Below are 14,416 nucleotides of genomic sequence, written 5' to 3'. Positions count from 1 at the left end.
TGAAATTTGTCAATCTATCTAAATCTTTTCTTTTAAATACAACTTTAATTTCAATTTTGTCGGCCTCAACTTGAATGCTAACTTCATCACCTGATCAACCTGATTTACATACTACAACATTAGTCGGAGAGTTTACTCAGTTTACATGAAACATAGCTTAGAGTTCCGTCATCATTTAAAAAAATAACATTAAGAAATGTATTATTTCCACTTTATGGATGAAAAGTTCGCAAAATCACACATATTCCAACTAGTTATTGTTTCTTGTGTCCCATTTTCTTGGCCAATAGCCTAAAATAGCAACTAAGTCTACAATTCATCACAGATATAATGTGAGCTTATTATCGTATTATCTTCATGTTACCATCTGATCGACCGAAACAGTAAACAAGAAATTAGGCCAGATTTCTCTTGATTCGAAAGAAACAGTAAACAAGAAGTTAGGCCAGATTACTTGTCAATCACAAGCATCAATTCCACTTAGAACCAGCTTTTATAAAATCTTGGATCTTCCTGTTAAGTTCCAAAAGCTTCTGAGTCTCCGGCAAAACATCCTCAACAACGTCGTCTGAGCAAAACGAACGTGCCCATCTAGCCAATTTCGGAGTCTTGTTTAGATCCAGGAGTTCGATTTCAAGAACCATCCCTGTCACCTCAAGCCATCTCAAAGTGGATCCAAGAACAATGTCGAGGTAACCGATGTTTTCGCCTCCGAAGTAAGGTTTACCTTTGCTGCACTTGATGAAAACTTCCTCAAGCAACAGTAGTCCTTCAGAAACTTTCTCTATAAGGGTTGTTCTTTGCTCCTTTTCTTCTGATTGTCTAAGAACTTTGAGTAACGGATACCACTGAAATTATTTGACAAGTTTATGTCAAAGTACATATATAAATTCGTGTATTTCGATTGATTTGAAACTTTTGACTTGTTAGGACTTGAAATCATTTCTCAAGAAATTAATCCAAGTGGTCATAATTCATTCACATGGCTTATGAGATTAAATATATATTGATCGATGAATCGAGAGAAAAAGGATGCCAAATATCCAAAAGTATCAATTGACAGCGCTTGTTTGGGTAATTAGGTTCTTCTTTTTAATAAGAACTTTTAGATATGATATTTACCAAGGTCACGCCATGTATTGGCTCTCATTCAATAACATGGGCAGATGCATGCCTTGATTTGTCAGGTGGCCGGTGTGTTTGGCAAGCTTTTTTTGACTAAAAATTATGGAAGCTGCAAAATTTCTTCATGAGTTTGAGAAATGCATATATAAAAAGGTCTTCTTTTTTTTTTTCTTTCTTATTTCTTCCAATTCCAAAGTTTCTCATTCATGGAGTGAGATTGTAACCCACCAATATATCAGAGTAAATCATTTCCCTTTGCTTTTGATTGATATTCCACATCATAAAAGATTTTTTAGATTTTTCATTGAGGCGGTTTATTTTTTTTCCTATCAAAGTATGAGAATGGCTGAAAGGTTCAAGAGAAAAATTCAATGGAAGAAATTTCATGTCGTGGAAAATGAAGACACTAGCAATTTTACAAAAGGATAATTGCTTGACGTTTATTGGAGATAGACCGAAAGAAATCACATGACGATGAGTAGAATGAAATGAATCCTAATGTTATTGTCAATTTCCATTTGCCTCTAACAAATAGAGTATTATCAAGAATTGCTAAGAAGAAGACTGAATGAGATATTTGGTACTCTCTCATAAATATGTACGGAGATAAGTCATTTCACAATAAGATTTTTTCAAAGAGAAGTATTTATAGTCTTCACATGACAGAATCCTCGTCAGTGATCGATCATATCAATGTGTTAAATACTTTATTCATCCAACTCACTTTTTTTAGATCATAAAATACCAGAAGTTGAACGTGCAGTCCAACTCACTTTTTTTAGATCATAAAATACCAGAAGTTGAACGTGCAGAGCTTCTACTTCAAAACTGTACGATTCATATGATCAACATATTAACCCAACAATGTTGTCACACAAACTTTAGTCTTTGACGATATCGTCACCGCTATTCTTATAGAAGAAAGTTGGCGCAATAGCAACATTATAAGCACCATTGAGAACATGCAACATACAAAAAACTGGAAAAAAGAAAATTGTACAAAACCCGTATTGAGAAATATATGCGTGCTGAGATGTTTTTTATATCAAATTGACAAGTGAATTTTTTTGTAAATTCTATTTAACAGATATTCATATTAGAGGAGTCATAAAATATTATAAAATTACTATATAGTTAATTTACATAGGAAAATAGGATGGCATGAATAATACTTAACTATCTACATAAAGGCAAAAACTTGTGTGAGACGGTCTCACGGGTCGTATCTGTGAGACGGATCTCTTATTTGGGTCACTCATGAAAAAGTATTACTTTTTATGCTAAGAGTATTACTTTTTTTGTGAATATGGATAGGGTTGACCCGTCTCACAGATTTTGATCCGTGAGACGGTCTCACATGAGACCCACTCCTACATAAATAATCAGATTTTTTACATGCATTGAAATGGATTCTTGACATCCTAAATGTTTGCAAGGTTTTCATCATACATTTTTAAAATTTAAGGCAGCATCGTATACCTCTAATATTAGGATATTGGCTCTGCCCCTCTATCGAGTTAAGTTCTTTCCTGTTAGCAATTTTAAATGTTTCTTTTTTCTTTCTTGAGAATTAAGGAATAATATCTACATATAATATATAAACAAGGGAATTAAATAACGTACCTTAGTATCAATGTAGTCTGCCCAGAAACGAGACTGTGCACGATCATACGCATCAGAAGGGAAGAATGAAGGACTAGCCGGCCAAGCATCATCAATATACTGCACAATGATAAGAGATTCGCAAACCGGCTTTTCGTCGTGGACAAGAACCGGGATTTTCTTATGGACTGGATTATATTTTAGCAGGATCTCACTTTTTTTGTAGGGAATATCTTCGACGAACTCATACTCGACAGATTTCAACTTCAGAGCAAGTTGTGCCCGATTCACGTACGGGCATGACCATGTTCCTAGAAGCTTTACTTCACTTGTCACCATTGCCTATTTTCTGAAGATTTTACAGTATTTTGAATTCTGTTGTTATTTCTACTTGAATATGCACACAAACTCTTAAATCTTGAGGGATTTATATATGTGTCACCGAGCCAAAGATAGACATTGGAATTGGAAAAATTGGAGTTATCGAATGATGCTGCGTATACCACCATTTGGCGGCCTGCTACTTCTATGATACTATTACAGTAGAAGGCAAGAATTCCCAATCAAAATGTTGGTGTACAATGCTTGGTCCCTCCGCGAGAAGCGGTGGGTTCCAATCTTACCTATTTTTTTATATAAAAAAAAAATCAATTATTAATTTAAATTTTTTTATTATCTGTTCATCCTCATGTTAAAAATTAAAAATAGAACAAACCCACAAATCACACTTTAATTATTCTTGTCTATTGGTTTGTTTATTGTCGTAGATTCTGAAATTATGCAACAATTCTAAAACTATGCAAATATTTAGTTATGACTATCTGAGTTACGATAATACTGACTTGATGTACATGAATTTTCGAGTTTAGATTTTTATCCTAAAAATTTATTGATGCGAACTTTGGGAAAAATAATCAAATGGTTGAAACATTTTAGAATTATTGATGTTACAATTATTATTGAGCTTGTATTGCGATTTTTCTAATTAGAATAAACGAAAATTGAATAATTATGAACTTTTAAAAATAATTTTTGTTGAAAATTTTCGAGATGATTGGATTTTTTAAGTTAAATAAATCAGGGAAGGATACATTATTTTTAAAATATAGCATGTATCGTCCCAGAAAAGTAGGAGAGACGGACACAGCGAACGCAAATACATCATCCCATATTTGGGCCAAGGATCTTTTGCCATGGACAGAGGCCCAGCTCATGTCTAAGGTCCAATAAAAGACTCAGTTGTGGCCCAAAATTTGTCCTGATCTGAATTTTTTAAATTTTGCTGCTGAATCCTTTCACGTGAGAGTGACGCACTTCTCATTATCTAGATTAGATTCCTTTTTCGCTGTTAAAATTTTTTATTGGCGTCGTTTTTCAGACAGAAGAATCCATGCTGCTGTACTTGTCCGTTTCATGTTTTGTGAATGCTAAAAAAATATTATTAATAATAATATTAAAAATTCGAATATATTTATTTAAGAACTATAGTAAATATATATGGAGAATTTAACTAAGGTTGTATTTGTAAATATTTTTAAAAAGAGTAGGTCTCTTGTGAGACGGTATCATGAATCTTTATCTGTGAGACAGGTCGACCCTACCGATATTCACAATAAAAAAAATATTTTGAGCATAAAAAATAATATTTTTCGTAGATGACCAAAATAAGAGATTCGTCTCACAAAATTAACATGTCAAACCATCTCACATAAGTTTTTATCTTTTAAAATAGTTATTATAGAATTTTGTTTATATAAATAAATTTCGAAACTATATAAAAAAAAACATATATTAAATTTTTAAGTATTTGCAAACACTAATTCTCATCTTTTAAGAAAAACAAAGCTAAATTTAGAATGAAGGGGTCTAGGATCCGTTGGCCGAAATTTGGGTGGATTGGAGTGGCGCAGCCGCCCCACTTTTACAATTTTTTTTGTTTTTTTAATTATAACAATTTTATAGAAAAATATATAATGGTAAAAGATAAAAACAATTTATCTCCTCAAATTTTTGTTTAACCACCTTACTTAAGCCAATTTTGTGAACAGATGTGTGTTTTATTAAAAAAAAAAATTATTTTGTCATATAAAACAATAAAAAAATATATTAAAAAACATATAATATTTAATTTTATCTGCCTGAATTTAAAATTTTGGTTACATAATAATTGAATAATAGATGAGAAGTAGCCCATGTGAAAAATCTCTGTCGCCATAAACCATGGACCATACTCATAGAGTCGTATAACAAATGCATGCTCCAGAATTCAACTCCGATCATATTTTCTATTTTTTTAAAAAAATTTGACTCTCACAGGATTAGGATTCGAGAATCCGATATTATAACAATATAATATAATATAATTATTACATTGTAATTCATGCATGGTCAAGATAAATTAATGAACAAGCGAAGACTGTCGGACATTTATATTTTGAGCTAGTTACTCAGATGTCATTTTGAAATCAGAGGAACATTTATATCGCATATTTATTTTTACTATCAGAAGCTATTTTGGGTTATTTTCCACTGGTAGAAAGTTTTTGCAATCATCAAAAAAATATTTATTGGCTTTTGACTTTGAAAAATCAGCTTGATGTTTCTTAAACTCAAATTCTATTATAGTTTCTGATTAATATAATTGAAATTCGAAAAATTAACGGGACATTGATTAAATTGTCAAATTGGGTCAGACCCAATAAGATTAAGTTGATAAAATAACAGATTGTTTGGAGGCAGGCCAAACGATCTCTGAGGCTCAGCTCGTTTGGGTTATGAGCCAAGACGGGGCGGGGTGGCCCGTCAAATTAGAGTAGAATTTTATATTTTAAAATTTTATATAAAAATTGAAATAAGTCTAATGCACCTCCATCACCCTCTTATCTTATTTCTTCTTTATTTTTCTCATGTGCCTCGCCTCCATCACCCACTCTGGTAAAATCTGAATCTCTGTGCTAATATAGAAGATCGAGATTGAATGAAATTGAATGAGAATTGACTTTCTAGTATTTGTTTAATTTCTTCATGTTTGGTTTAAGCACTTTACCTTTTATGGATTATGTTGTATGCTTTCTTAATTTCTTATTTCAATGTTTTTAAGTATTTTATGAAACTATTTGACTGAATATATTAGTCTTCTATGGTTACTGTAATAATGTGTAGCATTTTTTTCTAAAAAAAAAAAATAATGGATCGACCTGCCTAACCCGCGGCCCAAGGTGGGTTGGACTGGGTTGGCCATTTAGAGGCCCGCCACTTCCCGCCCTGACTAATAGCGGGTGGCGGGTGGCGGGTTGGCCCGTTCCATCAGCCCGTTTTGACATGTCTAATATTGACTTTTAAATTTTACTTTTTTCCATGTTTGTTTTAAAACACAAATCGTTTCTGATTTGTCCTCATGATGGATAAATTTAATCATATATATGTATGTATGACTCAAAAAAAAAAACTTAATTTATTTGTTTGCTAAAATACAACATATAAGACTAAAAAAATCTATGAAAACACCATTATTTCAAAACATAAGCAACAAGTAATATATTCGGCATATTATATGATATATCTCTCTAAATTTAATTTCTCCAATTTTCTTTTCCTAATGACAATTGAATCAAATTTCCATTGAATCATTTATTACAAGTTTGTTTACCTCTGTTAACCTCATACATGTTTCTTGATTTTCTTCATTATTTTAACTTGTCATATTGGTTCATGAACCTCGAGGACTGTTTCTTTCATAATCCGTAATTCTTTATTTTCTTATTATTAATTTTTGGGATCTTAGATGACCATGAAAACCTTTTCTTTTGTTCAATACTTATACTCTAAAATATAGGGACATGTAAGCTAATTGTTCAATATTCATACTCTAAAATAGTTTAATATATCATTTAAAGTGACTATTTATAATACAAAATCTTAAAATTTAATATTACCTTAATAGTTCCAAATCCGATTTCTGAGAGCCAATTCCGAATTAGTGGGTCTCATGTGAGACTATTTCACGAATTCTAATATGTTTTAATAATCATTTTGACCCGGTTTAAGATCCAATTTTATGGATAACTATTTGATTAATAAAATTGAATCTTAAACCGAGTCAAAATGATTATTAAAACATCTTAAAATTTTAACGATAAATATTTGTCTATTAATCTATCCTTGTTTAATCCACTCAACCAAACACGCCTTTAGCATAAAAAGTAATATTTTTTCATTAATGACCTAAATAAGATATTCGTCTCACAAAATACAACCCGTAAAACCATCTCACATAAGTTTTTGTCGTTCCGAATTCGGTTCCATGGAACCATGATCGGTCTATAATCAGGTTTTGAGTGACTCCTATATGTGGAATAAGTATTTATTATATCGAGAGTTTTTTTTTATGTAAATGAAAATAAAAAATACTGATATATTCCACAATTTTCATTTTGAAGTCACTGACATCTTATAAAAAACCAAAATTGAAGGCAGTTCTGGGTATGTAGCATAAACTCGCACCTACATATATAGTGTCCATCTTCTAACATCTAAGGTGACACGAGTCGATTCTCCCTTGAAGGAAGCCCCTACCTAGCTCCTAGCGTATACAGCCATTCTCCATCTTTCTAGATTATCATCACCTGAATTTAGCTTTTTTCCCTCGAAAAAGAAAAAGGTGTGAGAACCAAAATGGCAGAATTTAAAAAACACCAATAAATGGCATATTTTTGCACTTAAGTTCGCCAACAATCACCCACTTCCGCTATCTTTATTGCACCTTTTTCTCTATTCAAACTTCATTGTTTTCCTACCCCAGCTGAGCGACTTTCACCCACTCAGATTTTGTTCACAAACAAGTCAAATTGATGTTTCTTGAATCTCATGCTTGTCTGAGTGCAAAAGTCCACTCTCCTTTTATACCAGGACTTAGCTTAGAGATAAATGCACGGACAGATGTTCCTTTGTCAAAATTCAAATGAGAGAGAATGTATTTTATTAAGCAGTTCTAGCTTTGTTTTGGCGCATTGGATGAGAGACACTATTTATTGAGTGGTTGCTACATATAGTTACTCTCCAATCATTCTCTCTACAATATTGGAAAATGGATGGAGTTTTAAACATTCTCTCATGGCTCAGTCTACTGCTGCTGCTACCTTTTCCTTCTTATGCACTGCCCTTGTGTACTAGCTTGAGTAAGTGTGTGTTTTTTTCTTGAGTGCCTTTTTTCTTGGATTTAAAGTGCAGTAAGTTGAGAAAGTCAGTGTTTTTCGTTTCCTATTGTTCTTTTCTTGATTTTTTGTCTTGTTGCCATTTTCTTGATTTTATTTCTTCATTGGTGTGATTATGTGTATAGGAGCACCTACTAGCGTGAAGGGGCGTTTAGCATTCTGCCCATACCATGGGCAAGTGTGCTGCAATACAGCAGAAGATCTGCGGTTGCGGAAGCGTTTTGATGCTATGAATATATCTGATTCTGCTTGTGCTGCTGTTGTGAAATCCATCGTCTGTGCGGTTAGTTTCTCTGTTGTATTCTCAATCGGCATTTTATTGAAAACTTGAGACTTAGCTGGAATTTTTTGCGTGAGCTGTGGAAGAATTTTGTTTTTAGATTTTGTTGTTTTACGGAATCCCGTGAAAGATGTGTTCGGAATTTTCTTGATCCTGGATTCTTTTACTTTCAGTTTGTTTAGAAACAATCTTATAAATTGACCTGATCTGGACGTGTGGTAGGGCCACCAGGGCCGAATGCAAAACAGAAAGTTAAATTTCGTGAAATTCGCTAACGCAATTCGAATTGCAATTTCATTAGAGCACGTTAATTTTCATTTATGCACGACTTATTCAGCAGTTGGTTTCTGGAGACTTGATCGCAGTTCGAATTGGGTGCGAAAAAAAAAAAAAAGAGTTGGTTTTCAGTTCGTAAGGTTAACATGATTGATGAATTTGAACCATGAAGAATAAACTCAGCTTTGTTTGCAAGATTACTTATGAACGGCTTTTTTTTGGGGGGGCTACTGCAGACTTGTGATCCATTCTCAGCAGAATTATTTGAGGTCAATTCGAACCCACGGTCAATTCCAATACTTTGCAACACCACTGCCGGTGAACCAATTTCATCCTTGTCAAGCCAAACAGACGGTAGCTTTTGCTCATCTGTATGGGAAGCTTGTAAATCTGTATCAATCTTGAATTCTCCCTTTGCTCCTGCATTGCAAACCAAAGCCGAATTGCCACGAAACGCAACCTTATCAACTCTAACTGACCTTTGGCAATCAGAATCTGATTTTTGCAATGCATTCTCTGGCTCTTCTGATGAAAAATCTCTTTGCTTCAATGGTAAACCTGTTTTGCTCAATAAAAGTGATACATTACCTCCCCCTAAAGGCATATGCCTTGAAAAAATCGACAATGGGTCTTATCTCAATATGGTTGCTCATCCTGATGGATCAAACCGCGCCTTTTTCTCTAGCCAAGCTGGCAAAATCTGGTTAGCCACTATCCCAGATCAAGATTCAGGAGATGCATTAGGGCTCGATGAATCAAGTCCGTTTGTTGACTTAACAGATCAAGTTCATCTGGATGCGAGCTTTGGAATGATGGGAATGGCTTTTCATCCGAACTATGCAACAAATGGTAGATTCTTTGCATCATTTAACTGTGACAAAGAGAAGTCTCCAGCCTGTGGAGGGAGATGTGCGTGTAACTCAGATGTTTCATGTGATCCTTCAGAGTTGAGTTCAATAGATTCAGGAAAGCCTTGCAGATATCATGTGGTTGTTGCTGAGTATACTGCTAACGGGACTTCTTCAAGCCTGTCAACGGTAAACATTTTTCTCCAGATCTGAATGGGAATTTTTTTTTAAAACTATTTAGAAACATCCAAGTGTATTTAAGATGTGTTATACCTGATACTAGGCAGAGAAAGCGAGTCCAGTTGAAGTCAGGAGAACTTTTACTATGGGGCTGCCTTTCACTGCTAATCATGGTGGCCAGATTCTTTTTGGTCCTGCAGATGGTTACTTATATATCATGATGGGAGATGGAGGAAGCAAAGGTGATCCATACAATTTTGCGCAGAATAAGAAGTCGTTACTCGGAAAAATCTTAAGGGTCGATGTAGACGATATGCCAAGTAAGCCGTCCTAAAGTATATATATCATACTTTCTTGGTAGATTATATTTTCAGTTTTTTATGCATATCATCAAATCTGAGCTTATCAATCAAGATTTGGTATGTCTTGTCAGTTTTGATCCATCCAGTGTAAGGACTTTTTGCTTTTTAGGTGAAGAGGACATAGTTAAGCATAGCCTATGGGGAAACTACACTGTTCCACAAGATAACCCTTCTTCGGAAGATGAACAAATGGAACCTTCAATATGGGCTTATGGACTAAGAAATCCTTGGCGTTGTAGTTTTGATTCAGAAAGGCCTTCCTATTTCGTGTGTGCTGATGTTGGGCAGGTTCAGATTTACGGTTGTTTTAGTATATAACTTCAAAGTTTTGTCACCTAAAGATTTATATCCAAATTTTAGTCCTTTATTGGGTTGAATATTACTTTTATTCAGGATCAATATGAAGAAGTTGACATAATATCTAAGGGAGGAAACTATGGATGGCGTGTATATGAAGGCCCTCTTGTTTTCGAGCCTCAAAAAAGTCCAGGGGGTAACACATCTGCTGATTCCATTGACCCCATCTTCCCTGTGTTGGGATACAACCATTCCGAGATAAATAAGCTCGGTTCTGCTGCAATATCCGGTGGATATGTCTATCGTGCACAGACCGATCCATGCACTTATGGAAGGTGAAATCAAGATACCACAATCATGTTTTCACATAGTCTGGGGTTTGTGGTTGCAGCTAGAACTATAATATAAAAATCTGTGTGACATCAAAGAAATTGAATCTGTTTTTATAATTTTCTTGGTTTTTTTTTTTCAGTTACCTGTACGGAGACCTATATGCAAGTCATCTTTGGGCAGCATCGGAAACACCACAAAACAGTGGGAACTTCACTACTAGTGACATTTCCTTTAGCTGTGCTCCTGACTCTCCCATCAAGTGTGAATCAGTGCCTAACAGCAATATTCCTGCTTTAAAGTTCATATTTTCATTCGGGGAAGATAACAGAAAAGACGTGTACATTTTAACACAGAGTGGAGTGTACAGGGTGGTTCGTCCCAGTCGATGCAACTATGCTTGCTCAAAGGAAGAAGTGATAACCACTACAAAACCTCCTCAGGCTTCTCCTTCTCATGGTTACATCATGGCAATTCCTCGTTTGGGATTGATGCTTCTAGTTTCTGCAGTTTTGGTATTTATGATATTGTCTTGTAACATATCAGACTATCAGTAAGGTTCGTTTTGGAGAATGTTGAGATAATGATAGTAATAGTCATCGGTTATGAAGCATTAATTTTCAGTCACACTTTCTCGGTTGCTTCTCAATTTTCAAGGGGTTAATTTTTCTGTAGCAGATTGATTTTGATGAAAAAAATATTATGCAACATTGAAAACAATTGTCCTCTGGTTTGTGTCCATATCTCATAGCTTGCAAGAATCGCAGCTCATCTTACTGCGTGAGAAGTATGAGTTATGGTTGATTTTCTGAAGCCTCTTGCAACTCTCAGACATCAAAATTGTTCTTAAGAAAGGGATAATATATCCTCATTCTGTAAAGTTACAAATTTTCCATTAAAAAATATACATAATTGTAGCATAGAATAAATAAGGCATCACATAGAGGCTTTCCTAATCAACAGAAATAACGCCTGAGAACAGCACAAGAACATATCAGGCACAAATCCATGACCAGTGCCAGAAGAAGCACGTCTAATAAGCCTGGAGTTGAGGCAATTTATTGTCATGTATCGCATTGAACTCTTGCAACATAAAGTCACACCAAATGAACACCAGTTAACATGGCTTCCCAGTATTCATCTCCAAGATTCAAAGATATATCATATCTTCTTCCGAGAACACTCTTGAAATCGGGCAGTTGGTGTTAACTCAGAGCACCAATTTTAAGAATCATCGTGTGTGTTTTCTTTGTCCATCCATAATGGCATCCTTAAGTTCTTAATCAGAAAGCAAGAAGCCACTCTGCATGCTTTTCTTATTTACCTCTTTTCAAGTGGAACAGAAAATATGTTATCTGTGCATTTTCACAATAAACTTCCTAAACTTTGCAGATTTTAGGTTCAAAAGCTCCCAATTTCCTGTATTTTCAAGGTAATAGAATGAAAAAAGATGGGGCAGTGTAAAATTTAACGAGTAATTCAGGGAATTAACCGACCTTGGTCCGAGAATGTTTTTCATGCAACATTTTATCCAGGCAAGGCAATGTGGCCTTTCTTCCGGCTTCGACTAGTCTTTAATATATCAATAAATGAATAAGAATCGATTTTTGGCCGAAAAGAAATGTCAAAGCATCAAGTGTTCCACAACTTTTTGCTCGAGGATGGGAATCGGGCTATATACGAAACTGATAACTAGCATATGGGTACCCAGTAGACATTTAACTAGTTATGCCCCAGGAAATGAGAAACATCAAACTTGTCTAATTTGGAGAAAAAAATAAAAAATCCAATCGACTAAAATGAGTTTTTCTTGATCCGTCTGTATTTCCAAATTGTGCTGTCACTATTTCTTCTCAAACACAAGAAACAGCTTTATGTTAACTCAATCCATCGACATTGTGAAACTACATCCATACTAATCACATCAAAAGCATGATAGTCCTATGTGGTTCCATGTATATAGATATACATGTGTGCACGTCTATACACATATACGTGTCTCTCTATGTATATATATGTTTATATTATGTTCATGTTAGTGTGTATGCATGCATGTACTCATTGAACATGCAGGCAGCAGATTAGCGAGTGTCAGGAAATAAATGAAAAAAATTTGAAGCAAAGAACAGCATGAAAAGTAAATGTACCACATAAAGTGTTAAGTGCAAACGGTCAAGAAGAAATGTTGCCCATAGCTTTATACCCATTTAAGTTCCATCTTTGCAACTAATACCGAAACATCTTTCCAGTGCCTCGTGGCAAAGCTCAAAAGACGTTGAATCAATTTTCCCCTCCTCGTAGTTCACATCTGCAAAGGTGCAGTAAATTTCCTTATCTGCAGATAGCCCCTTTTTTCTCATCTGTTCAAAAAGTTCTCTTGCGTCTAAATACTTTTTCCTTCTCAGAAATCCCTTGAACAGCGCGTTATAGCTCTCAAGTCTCAACCGTGAGCTTGTACCCTATCTCAACTATTTCCTCATGCAAAAACCATGTTTTCTTCATATTCCTCGCTTTGCAATGCCCTCTAATCATTATGTTATATGAATTTTCATCTGGCACGACTCCCTGATGACCCATCCCCCGGTATATTACTATTGCTGAACGCATGTCATTTCTTATGGAGTTTTGTTTCATAATAGAGTATTAAGTGGTGGCGTTAGGCATCATGCCCTTCTCCAACATCCAATTTAGCAGCTTCTTCTGGCCATCTTCTAGCATCCCTGACACGCAAAAGCCATTCATCAGTACATTGAATGTTATAACAATTGGTTTAATCCCTTTTTGCAACATCTCATGAAGCCACTGGTGCGCCGTAACCATATCTCCCAGATTTGCAATAAGCATCCATTAGCATAGTATAGGGAAAAGCATCAGGCAATATTCCTGCCACCTCCATATCTTTCATTAGCTTCACTGCTTCTAAAACTCGACTCTGCTTACTGTTCATGAATTTCCTTCCAAAACTTTCAATTCAGGGCGGACAGTTCACCTCTATCCTCTAGGCCTCTCCCAGAAGAAACTGGACTGCCCATTTAGTTTTATGATGAACATATTCTGAATACACTTGACAGAGAGCATTGAAAATGACACAACATGCAGCGGAAATTTATTTTTAACACACACGTAAACGTTAATGAATAAACATCAGATTTAAATTATGCACAAATACAAATACTTGTGCAATGCCTCGTCTCTCGTGGCCAAAAATAATTCACTAGAAAATATGTAAATAGCTTACACCAAATGAAAAAAATCAAAACTAAATTCTTTGACACACCAATGAATTATACAACATCAGAATAAATGACAACTTAAAATCGAGATGCATAAACACAGACATGCAATACTCGAAACCAAACGAAAACCACTTCTCAAAATTCGATCACTTGAGCTCTTCACGAAGAAGTCTTCAAATCCAAAAATTCAGCAGCAACGTTGTCGTCTTTTCAATATTTGATACTCATATTTATATCAGACTTTGACCTAGATGTTCATAGATACTCTTTGCCTATAAACAAATAAACAAGAGTTTAATTAGAATCAAACTTTACACAAGATTAACATAATATATCTTATGGATAATTTCCCAAATTATATTGAATAATTCAAAAAAATTGATTAAGTATATCTAAGCAAACAAATCTTTATTTTAGTCTAGAAATGCAAAATAAAATATTGAGTAATTTGGTTCGATTCGATTCCTATCAAAAACAATCAACTAAAGAACTAAAAATTCAATCTTTGGACAAATATAATCCACAAGTGCAACATTGTTTCAATATCTAAGAAACCACAAGAAATCAGAGAAGTGTTGCAATTGGAAAGGCGGATAAAACGTGAAGAATAAAAGCGAGAAAAATATCAATCAAATCAAGATGCCAAAAAAAAATAATTTTAATTGAC

The 14,416-nt window shown here is 34.5% G+C and overlaps 2 protein-coding genes and 1 long non-coding RNA gene across 3 annotated transcripts; 1 reads left to right on the top strand and 2 right to left on the bottom strand.

Annotated features, from left to right (window-relative positions):
• Positions 1-261: 261 nt before the first annotated feature.
• On the bottom strand, positions 262-3,332 carry LOC140816878 (glutathione S-transferase U17-like). The gene is made up of 2 exons (XM_073176367.1): positions 2,749-3,332; positions 262-848 (listed from the first exon to the last, which is right to left on the bottom strand). The coding sequence occupies exons 1-2, from the start codon at positions 3,064-3,066 to the stop codon at positions 471-473; spliced, it is 696 nt and encodes a 231-aa protein (XP_073032468.1). The 5' UTR covers positions 3,067-3,332; the 3' UTR covers positions 262-470.
• A 3,977-nt stretch (positions 3,333-7,309) lies between these two features.
• Positions 7,310-11,140, top strand: LOC140816381 (HIPL1 protein-like). Its single transcript, XM_073175609.1, has 7 exons — positions 7,310-7,904; positions 8,066-8,223; positions 8,733-9,533; positions 9,628-9,844; positions 9,996-10,174; positions 10,280-10,518; positions 10,656-11,140. Exons 1-7 carry the CDS (start codon positions 7,814-7,816, stop codon positions 11,068-11,070), a joined length of 2,100 nt encoding a protein of 699 aa, XP_073031710.1. The 5' UTR covers positions 7,310-7,813; the 3' UTR covers positions 11,071-11,140.
• Positions 11,141-12,661: 1,521 nt separating this feature from the next.
• Positions 12,662-13,597, bottom strand: LOC140816382 (uncharacterized). Its single transcript, XR_012114589.1, has 2 exons — positions 13,183-13,597; positions 12,662-13,035 (listed from the first exon to the last, which is right to left on the bottom strand). It is a non-coding gene; the product is annotated as an uncharacterized lncRNA (long non-coding RNA).
• Between the last annotated feature and the right edge of the window lie 819 nt (positions 13,598-14,416).

The sequence above is a fragment of the Primulina eburnea genome, chromosome 16 (assembly GCF_022965805.1).
Source record: "Primulina eburnea isolate SZY01 chromosome 16, ASM2296580v1, whole genome shotgun sequence".
Lineage (NCBI taxonomy): Eukaryota > Viridiplantae > Streptophyta > Magnoliopsida > Lamiales > Gesneriaceae > Primulina > Primulina eburnea.
This window is presented reverse-complemented; position numbering and strand designations above follow the sequence as displayed.

What these genes read in the sequence shown, in the direction of transcription:
- LOC140816878 (XM_073176367.1), bottom strand. Translation starts at nt 3,066, where the DNA reads ATGGTGACAAGTGAAGTAAAGCTTCTAGGAACATGGTCATGCCCGTAC. An exon ending in CAGACTACATTGATACTAAG is followed by an intron (nt 849 to 2,748) that starts GTACGTTATTTA and finishes AAATAATTTCAG; the next exon opens with TGGTATCCGTTACTCAAAGT.
- LOC140816381 (XM_073175609.1), top strand. Translation starts at nt 7,814, where the DNA reads ATGGATGGAGTTTTAAACATTCTCTCATGGCTCAGTCTACTGCTGCTG. An exon ending in GCCCTTGTGTACTAGCTTGA is followed by an intron (nt 7,905 to 8,065) that starts GTAAGTGTGTGT and finishes TTATGTGTATAG; the next exon opens with GAGCACCTACTAGCGTGAAG. An exon ending in TGAAATCCATCGTCTGTGCG is followed by an intron (nt 8,224 to 8,732) that starts GTTAGTTTCTCT and finishes GGGCTACTGCAG; the next exon opens with ACTTGTGATCCATTCTCAGC.